Source organism: Protomyctophum parallelum (assembly GCF_964188405.1).
Source record: "Protomyctophum parallelum genome assembly, chromosome: 9".
Lineage (NCBI taxonomy): Eukaryota > Metazoa > Chordata > Actinopteri > Myctophiformes > Myctophidae > Protomyctophum > Protomyctophum parallelum.
The window spans coordinates 41,336,033-41,346,032 of record NC_139706.1 but is presented as its reverse complement, the minus strand read 5'-3'; the positions used below and the strand labels follow the sequence as shown (position 1 = coordinate 41,346,032).

Sequence of the window (10,000 nt, the reverse complement as noted above, 5' to 3'; positions counted from 1 at the left end):
AGCAAATCCATCTACTCTAGTACTCTAACGTGCATAACCAAGCAGCCCAGTTTAAACCTTCTATTTCCTGCCTGCGCCGTGAAGGGCCCTTCACAATAAAGCGTCTCCCTTTAACTCACAATTAACTACATTTTACATTGCTTATTATTGACAGGAAATGTAGTCGTAGTTGCGGTAACTTAACAGCGTGTTTGTGGGAGAGAGAGCCAGAGAGAGAGAGAGAGTGAGAGAGAGAGAGTATACAGTTTACTACCACGCATCGGAGCGGCCGGCCGGCCGGGCCCCGCCACCCTCCCGGGCCCTGAGGCGACTGCCTCGCCTGCCTCGCCTATATCTCCGCCCCTGCCTTTTCACCTAACTGGGGGTACGAATCACCAACTGGGGTATGAACACTGTAGGCCTTGAGGAAAATCCTTTTCACTTGCTGTGATGCCCCCTGTCCCACATCACAGCAAGTGAAAAGGATTTTCCTGGTGTTCAATGACGGGTATATGTCTGTTGAAGAAAGCAAAAGCAAGCACTCGGTAGAGTATTTCCATGTCATAATGTCACGGGTGCACGGTTCTGGAAGATACATACTGTAGAAAAGAATACCAGCACTCACATAGTATGTATGAATACCAGCACTCACATAGTATGTATGAATACCAGCACTCACGTAGTGTAGGCGTTGCTGAAAATGAGCACTTGTGCTCAGCTACTACCCTGGGTAAATAAAGGAAAAATAATAATTATACGTAAATGAATGGCCTACTTCGTTGTACGAGAGTGTCGCACAAAGTAGCAAAAAGTAGCCGATCTGCAAGCTCACAATGCGTTGCAATGTGACGTGTTGTGAGCTTGTAGATCAGCTATTTCTTTCACTTTTAAACATGTTTGAAAGTGAAATATCACTTTAGTCTGTGGGTTTGATAAATATAATAGCTTGTGACTAACTACAGTATGTGTTCCAATATATCCATTTGAACAGAGGTTCACACAAGGTTCCCACCCGACAGCGACAATATTACTTTACAGCAAAAAGCTGCGTGTGTATGATTGGAGCATTATTCCCCCCCTTCCTCTCCACAGGCCATTGCTGAAGAAAATAGAATCTGTACTTAATCAACCATGCCTGGTTGACTACGGGTAAAAATAGAATAAACTGTGCAACAACAAACTCAACGGTTTATTTGACACACACACAAACTTGACTAAACTCTGCTGCCGCTGCGGGCAGTGGTGCAGATGCAGCAGGGTCTTCTCCTTGACTCTCTCCCCCTGTAGCATGCAGGGTCCCTGGGCTGGGCTGTGCAGCGCTATGACTGTCCCACTTATTTCATGTGTGCACCTGGAAATGCAGATTGATGTACTCAAGCTGTAGGTCTCAAGCTGCTGTAATACTGAGCAGGCTTGAATATAGGTTGCACTGATCCCCTGACAGGAGCTGTCTGTCTGTCTGTCTGTCTGTCTGTCTGTCTGTCTGTCTGTCTGTCTGTCTGTCTGTCTGTCTGTCTGTCTGTCTGTCTGTCTGTCTGTCTGTCTGTCTGTCTGTCTGTCTGTCCATAACAATAAATGGTAAATGGTAAATGGTGCATTTATATAGCGCCTTTATCCAAGGCGCTTTACATAGATTGTGCATTACATTCACCCATTCATACACCGATTGCGGCGGAAGCCATGCAAGGTACCAACCAGCACATCGGGAGCAATTTGGGGTTCAGAGTCTTGCCCAAGGACACTTCGACATGTAGACAGGAGGAGCCGGGATTCCAACCGCCGACCCATGGATCATTGGACGACCTGCTCTACCTCCTGAGCCACAGCCGCCCCAATAACATAACAATATTACAATAATAAGCTTTTGCTGTCGGCTATCTTATTCCTTCCTCATCATCCACACTAAAACAATGTTCTGGTTCTATCTCAATTCAAATCAGTTCAGTTGAAAGGAGCGTTCTTGGCGTGAGAAAACATTTACATTTCCACAGAAAGTGTCAAATAAAAATAAGTGTAATTAAAAAGGTAATAAAACAATTGTGTAAACAGAGCTGTATAAACTTATAAATTACTATCTTACAAAACCACAGCAATGTTACATTTCTCTTATAGGAATAGTTATATTATACACGTAGACAAGGTTGGCTTGGTATAAAGCTTATGAAGCAAATAGCAGCAGTTTTTAAAGGTATTGCTGTCACTTGGTGTTATAATCATGAGTTGCCCATGTACATCTAAATGTACTTGAACTTGAGATACAGTGTACTTGACATGTATTGTGTATACTGCCTGTACTGTAGCATACTTTATAGATAGGCTACGAGAGACATCTCAGCACCAGCAAGGTCAGTCTTGCTGCAGTAGGCACGTTGTTTTGTCTCATATCTTATTGTCACGTCATTATGATCCAGCACAGTTCCCTGTTTGTGTAATAAACTTTGTGAACCTTTAGCGTGATACTGTCTTCCGTCGCGTTATTGTTCTCCCGGGCCCGCCACCGCAGTCGTCGTACCGAAGGAATACTTCAACCGGATTATCACACACCACCCAGCCTGCACACACTACCTGTCTGTCTGAACCAGACGAGGGCCATTCATTAGAATTTACAACACTTGGTATAAAACATTTTAAGACAATTGAGCGCAATTATTCATTATTTGAATCACATCGATTGGCAGGCGGGATGTTGAGGAATACTGGTTCCTGCAATGCACTCCCTTCCCAGACCCCTTGTTAGGATGTTTTAAGTGGAGTAACAGCCTTCCATTTACATTTCATAAAGGTTTTGCTCGTGTCGTACGTTCCAGTCCAAAAAAGCTTGAGAAACTTGTGCAATTCATCCATCCAGACCAAAAGCAAAACCCCCGCTGTTAATTTTGCATCGCATTGTAAACAACTGTGCCTCATTATAGCCACACACACGTTTCTAACTTGTGGTCACAGTCGCGATACTTTTCAGTTGTGTGGTACTTTTATATTGATTTAACTGTCACAGAAAGTTCTATCCAGACTATCGACAGTCCCATCTCCCAGTCACGGAGCTGGGACTGACGAGTCGACGAGCAGCAGCACATATCCAGCTAGCTAGAAGTCAGAGGTGTTGCCAGTATAACTCTATGGCAGAAACAAGCCACCTAGGTCTATTATACAAAATAAGACAAAAAGAAGCAACACTGGTCGTTTCTGGCCAGTGTTGCCAAATAAGCGATTAGTAAGTAATTTAATTTAATTTAATTTATAAGCGATTTTGGGATTATTTTTGTAGATTGAAAAAATATTGAGGGTCCTTTGCTCTTGGCATGAAAATGTTTAAGAACCACTGCTCTAAAACAATATTAGACAAAGTTTGAGCCACAAACACATTGCTCTCGCTCTTCTCCTTTTGTATAAATTAAATAGGCCTATTCATGATTCTGCTTATAGAGAAGTAGCCTATGTTAGTTTGTTTTATGGAAACAGTTGTTTGTGTTGAATGTGCTAATTGCACAGAATTATTCAAAAGAGAGAAAATGGGCAAGCCATAAAATAATGCACATTGCACTTGTCTTTTCATACGTCATGTGGAAAAAAGGTAAATAAAAAAAGTAACATTAATGTTGTTAAACCTGATCGGAGCATCTCTACAATACAGCGTTTTCTTTCAGTTCATCATTGAATTTAGAGCAAAAAAGGTTTTGCGATTAATTGCGCGATTAACTACACAAATCATGTGATTAATCCTGATTAAAAAACATTATCGCCTGACAGCACTAATATATATATATATATATATATAGTATATGTATGTATGTTCCCTCTCTCTCTGTTCCCTGGAGTGTGCAGTCCCTTCCTTGGAAGGGACTGCGTTTCGCCTCAAAAAGGTTTTTTTCCTTTTTGATGTCCATGCCTGCTAGACTTGCACCTCCCACGGGTCATTTTGAATGTGCAGGAGTCCCCTTTTGTCCCCATTATGTGCTTTTACAGTCAATGGTTGGAATGGACCTCAAGTCCACCCATGGGTTACCAGGACCACGTTTTCAGGATTAAAAAAAGAGGAAAAGTAGCAGATCTGCAAGATCGAAATGCGTCGCATTGCAGATCTGCTAATGTTGATGCTTCTGTGTGGTGCTGTAGTATGATCGGCTAGGGCAGTGTTTCCCAACCTTTTTTGTCCCAGGGCACACTTTTCATAGCCTAAAAATCTCGGGGCACACCTAGATATACAGTGTGTGTATGTATATATATATATATATATATATATATATATTAGTGCTGTCAGGCGATCATTTTGGTACCAACATCATGTTATCTCTCCTAATGGTACCAACATCATGTTATCTCTCCTAATGGTACCAACACCATGTTATCTCTCCTAATGGTACGAACACCATGTTATCTCTCCTAATGGTACCAACACCATGTTATCTCTCCTAATGGTACCAACACCATGTTATCTCTCCTAATGGTACCGACATCATGTTATCTCTCCTAATGGTACCGACATCATGTTATCTCTCCTAATGGTACCAACTAGAGCTGGGACTCGATTAAAAAATTCATCTAATTAATCAGAGGCTTTGCGATTAATTAATCTAGATTAATCGCATTTTAATCACATATCATGATTTGACCCGAGAACAGTGTGAAAGCATTTTTTTTTTAATGGATTTTGGTATACTAGTGAATCAATGAATAGTGAATACATAAGTTTAAGCAATAAAACATTGTTTTTGTAGTAATAGGGGTAATAATTCTTTATTGAATAATTGCAATTGATTTAATTGATACCAAACACATTATACTTTTGACAAGAGTAAAGTTATTTTATAAACACACATGGCAGCACTCGTCAAATAACTTTAAAGAGAAAGAAAAGGACAGAGACAGTGCCTCAGTTTCACCAATTTATTTTTGAAAACTCATAACAAAATATAGCCCCCACATGTTCAATGTGTCATTGCAAAGTAATACTTCTCAAGCCCCCAACACCAAGCCCACCCCCCCCCCCCCCCCCCGCGAGTTTTAATGAATTGGCTATTACTGTTTCTGCCAATGTATGTGGCATTTTTAACTTTGCCAACATATCTGCGATTTGGTAGCTTCATTCCAGACCTTTTTCATTAGTCTTTGACTGGTACTGCATATCAATAGACTTGCCTGCTTCACTGTGTCTTTCTCCTTTTTTTCTTTCAAACTCACGAAAATGTTTTGTCCTTTTGTAGAGAGTTCAACATTAGTGGTATCAAGGTGACGCTTCAGCTTACTGGGAACCATGGCGCTGTTTGTGAGCTTGAATCCACAACCGATGCACAGCGGAATTGGGTTAGTTGTATCCCCAAGAAACGTGAAGCCAAACTTCATGTAGTCATCACGGTCTGGCAGTGGTTTTCTTTGTAGGCGTTGCATTGGTAGTAGTCGCCGTTGTTGTCGGCGGCGAGGGCGAGGGGCCGATGGCTGTGTCGTCGTCAGATGCAGGTGACCCGACGGCACTGTGTGTGCTGCTGTTGGGTTCTGGTGGTGTCTTTCTGGAGGGAGCGAAATGTAGCGTCTTCTGGATTTATACAGTAAAGTTGCCAGGCGAGTACAGGCGATGGCCCCATGTACACAAAGACATACATTAGCATTAACATTCCTATGGCCGATGGTCGTTAGAGTCTATTGTTCCGTCGTTGTTGTTGTCGCACGTCTAATTAGACGTGTGACAACAACAACGACGCAACAATAGGAAGCCTGCAGCTCAGTACAGTAGCTATTGCTTTCGGGGGAGGGTTAGTGTTACTTTCGGTCAAATCAGGCGGCACACCTGGACATATCAAACGGCACACTAAAGTGCCGCGGCGCACAAGTTGGGAAACACTGAGCTAGGGCATTAAGTTGAAAAAGGAAAATGGAGGTTTCAGCGACGATCCTGTCCACTCATGGCTCACCAGGAGCATATGTTGTGTGCACTTAGTGGCACAATGCAGCCCTGTTAGAGTTATGCTGTCCTCGTGCTGCCCCCCCAGTGCAATGAACTCTGTGGTGGCACTGTGTGTGAACCGTACCTCGTCTTTCATCTATTTGGAGAAGCTGGTTCCAGCTGCATGCATGCCTCAATAGTGAATCACATTAAACCACCCAATCAACCAGCCCTCCTGGTATCTCTGTGTCTGTGTAACACACATTATACCCAATCAGTGTAAGTTGTATGTAGATGTATCTACAGTAAGTAGCCCCCCACCCTCCTGTTGTGGGGTGTGTGCGTGCATGTGCGCACGCCGCACAATGTGTTTGTCTGTGAGTGTGCTTGTTGTGTCTCCATGTGCATGCGTGCACAAAAAGTAGGAAGCAGAAAATTGGGGCACCCACAAAAATGTGGGGTCCCCTTATTTGTGCCCTGCAGTGCCCTAACCCGATTTTCCCTGTGCCCCCCTCCCTCTCCCCCCCCCCCCCCTCCTACACACAGAAATCATGTACAGCTGGGTGTTCAACGAGTTCCCGTCGTTCGTGGCGGAGGACAGCCGTCGGTTCATCTCGCAGGACACAGGGAACCTGTACGTCTCCAAGGTGCAGCCGTCCGACGTGGGCAGCTACCTGTGCCAGGTGAAGAACACGCTGACCAACGCCAGGGTGCTGAGCCCGCCCACGCCTCTGACGCTCAAGACCGACGGTAGGGCTCCTCCCGTCATGATGTCACACCACAGTGGTTATCAACATGTGTGTCGGGACTAGACCGCAACAGTGGCCCACCGTTTCAAGCGAACTTGAGCCACGCGAGACACCACCGAGCGAGCTGAAGTGAGCGGGTTGTGACCCGATAGTCAGAGAATAGTAAATAATGTTCTGGGGAGAGCGTTTCCCCCGACTGCCACTCAAAGTGGCTAACGGGCCAATCAGAGCACATCCTTGCACAAGTTGTATAATCTTTATTGTCCCCGAAGCACCCACATAAAAAACAACACATAACACCAAGACAATTCAGAAAACATTGGGTCCCCAGAACCATCCTATCGACGGGGCAGTTTGTTTAAAGGACAACTTTAGTTTTTTTCAACCAAGGTTCATATTTTAGGTTGTTATTAGAGAAAGTAAAAGATGAGTGTCATTTTTTTTTCATTTCCTGCTTTCTTTCATTTTAGGGATTTTAGCTGTTTTTGATAGGGGGCGGGGCATTCGAGCATGGGGCTAAATATGTATTATTTTACAAAATATTATGGCGATTAATTTTTTTATTATTTACTATAGTCCTAATAAACCCCAGGAAATTACATCTGGCCACAAAAAGATCACAGGATCTACTGAATGTGAAGGTATAGCCTATACTGGGGGGAATCCACACTGTGTGTCATAGGCTCAATATGTCAGTTTGACACATTCAGTAGATCTCGTGATCTTTTGTGGCCAGATGAAATTTCCCGGGGTTTATTAGGACTATAGTAAATAATTAAAAAATAAATCGCTTTAAAATGTTGTAAAAAAATACATATTTAGCCCCATGCTCGAATGCCCCCGCCCCCCTGTCAAAAACAGCTAAAATCCCTAAAACGAAAGAAAAAAAAAATGACACTCATCTTTTACTTTCTCTAATAACAACCTAAAACATGAACCATGAAATGAAAAAAACTAAAGTTGTCCTTTAATGCCGTGATGGCCGAGGGAACAAAACTTTTTTCATGGCAAGGTTCTGTATCTTTGTCCAGATGGCATGAGGTCAAAGCAGCGATACAGGGGATGATCAGTGTAATTTGATATTGGAAGTGCTAGCCCTGTGATGGCCTTATTGTTCATTTCAGAAAGTCTGGCTGTATTGAGTTTCGAAAGACGCTCCCCAGACGCTCCCCCAGACGAAGCGATGTACACGCCGCATACTGAACACAGTCTGCATTCAAGCTCATAGATTATGTTCATGTTGGCTTAAGTTATAATTGTAAATACAGTTCATCGCTGGTTACGCATATCAACCTTACATCATCACATTTTAATTCGATTTTTGATTGACCATACACTACTGTAGTACTACTGTATAAGGTCCTATGAAGAGACTACACAAGACTGCCAAGAGATGGAAATAAAACGGATAAAATAAATAACATGGATAAAACGTGGAAACGGCGGAGCATAAAAATGTAACCAATAAAATAGTAATATGAAATGGATCATAAAAATCTTCCTCATAAATGTGCGTTTTAAGAAGACATTTAAAGCTGCAACCCGGGCCTTATTTTATTGAATAAAAGGTTATTTTAACCAACCTATATGGCATGGCAGAGTATCTATCTATCTATCTATCTATCTATCTATCTATCTATCTATCTATCTATCTATCTATCTATCTATCTATCTATCTATCTATCTATAAATGCACCATGTCTCTGTACGTCAGTGTTGTTTTTGGCAGCACATTTTGATTTTAGTTTTAGTCATAGTCTTTTGAATAGTTTTCATTTAGTTTTTGTCACATTTTAGTCACCTGGAATGTCTTAGTGTTAGTCTAGTTTTAGTTGACTAAATGTCACGCAATTTTAGTCGACTAAATCTACAGTTGATCTAGTCGACTAAAATGTATTTTGTCAGGCCTTGATGCCGTCAAAATGACAGATTTTACACTTGCTGAAAATAGCCGATCTACAAGCTCACAACGCGTCGCAGCGCGTTGTGTAAATTCACTTGTACTGGATCTCTTGTCTACTAGTCCATTTTAGTCTAGTTTTTATTTCTTGACGAACTTGTCAGTATATTTAGTCTTAGTTTTAGTCATCATAGCTTAGTTTTCATTTAGTTCCAATTTAATTTTTGTCCGTGAAAAAAGGTAGTCGACGAACATTTTTTGTCTTAGTTTTAGTCGACGAAAACAACACTGCTGTACGTCTGTCTGTACATAAGTGTGTATGGCTGTAATCCACATAACTTGAAAACCGTTCGCCCCACCGACTTCAAATTCGACACATGTGTTCCACACCCCCACAGGGAGTTCAGTGCCCGGCATCGAGTCGGTCGGACCCATGGTTGTCCAGAACCCCCACTAAAGGCCTCTGCTTGGGCTCTGGACAGGGCCCCTGCTCGGGGTCCAAATATGGAGCTGGCCTGTTCTGACATCACAACACTCCATATTTGGGCATGCCTGACACATAACTCCATATATAGGAATAAAGGGACACAGAGAGACAGATCCAGAAATCTCCATAAATGGGCATAAAAGGGACACAGACAGATGGGTGGAAGGGGTATTGCGTAGCCGGGTGGGGCATAGATCTTCAACTTCCATCGTTACCGACTCAGTGCTCTACAGCCGGGCACCGGTCTAGTGTTAATACAATACAACTATACATGTGCAGTGGTTGGACGTGGCTCTTCCATTGAGACATTTAGACCCTGATTTAGATAGGACGCCCAGTGGTTGATCCGACATGTTGGCTGTATTTTGGGACATATCTGCAATTGCCAATCACCAGTCTATGGCTGCTGCATTCTTCCCAGATATATATGTGAATGCATTTCTACCATTGCACAGGTCAGGCATGCAGGCATGATGTTTTCTGTTTCGCCTTTATTTCATTTTTTATGGAGGGACAGAAATGGGGAGAGAGATGGGGGGAAGTCATGCAGTAAAGGCCTTCGGGACCCGCGGCACACTGCCAGTCTGGATTACCAGCCAAGGTGCCTGGACCGCTGAGCCATGGCCCAGACCGGCCTGATGTTTTTTTTATGGCATTTATAACGGAATATAATGTTGTGTCATAGAGAGTCTCCCTGCTAACACAGCTATAGCTGCCATCAGTGCCGGGTGGATATCATTTAAGTCCAAAACTGTTACTTTTCAGAAAATGGGTGTTCCAGTGGATCCAACTTAGTTAGTCACAAGCTCTCATGGAGATACAAGGTTTCTGCTCATCAGCGATTGCAGGATATTTTATGCACAATGTATCTCATCCACACGTTGAAACTAAAGTATTTCCCTAATACATAATGGTGAATCAATTTGTAGATTACTCCTATAGTGTGGTAACGGTATTTTGAGGGGATGTTTCGTACAATTCTGCTAATGAACCTGTTCATTGGACAA

General features: G+C 42.7%; 1 protein-coding gene across 1 annotated transcript in view; it reads left to right on the top strand.

The window, feature by feature from the left end:
• Positions 1 to 10,000, top strand: part of cntn5 (contactin 5) — a 278,248-nt gene that overhangs the window by 165,897 nt on the left and 102,351 nt on the right. Inside the window, exon 7 of the mRNA XM_083773470.1 lies at positions 6,404 to 6,607. Coding sequence (XP_083629596.1) covers positions 6,404 to 6,607 — 204 coding nt within the window. The remainder of the gene's footprint in view (positions 1 to 6,403; positions 6,608 to 10,000) is intronic.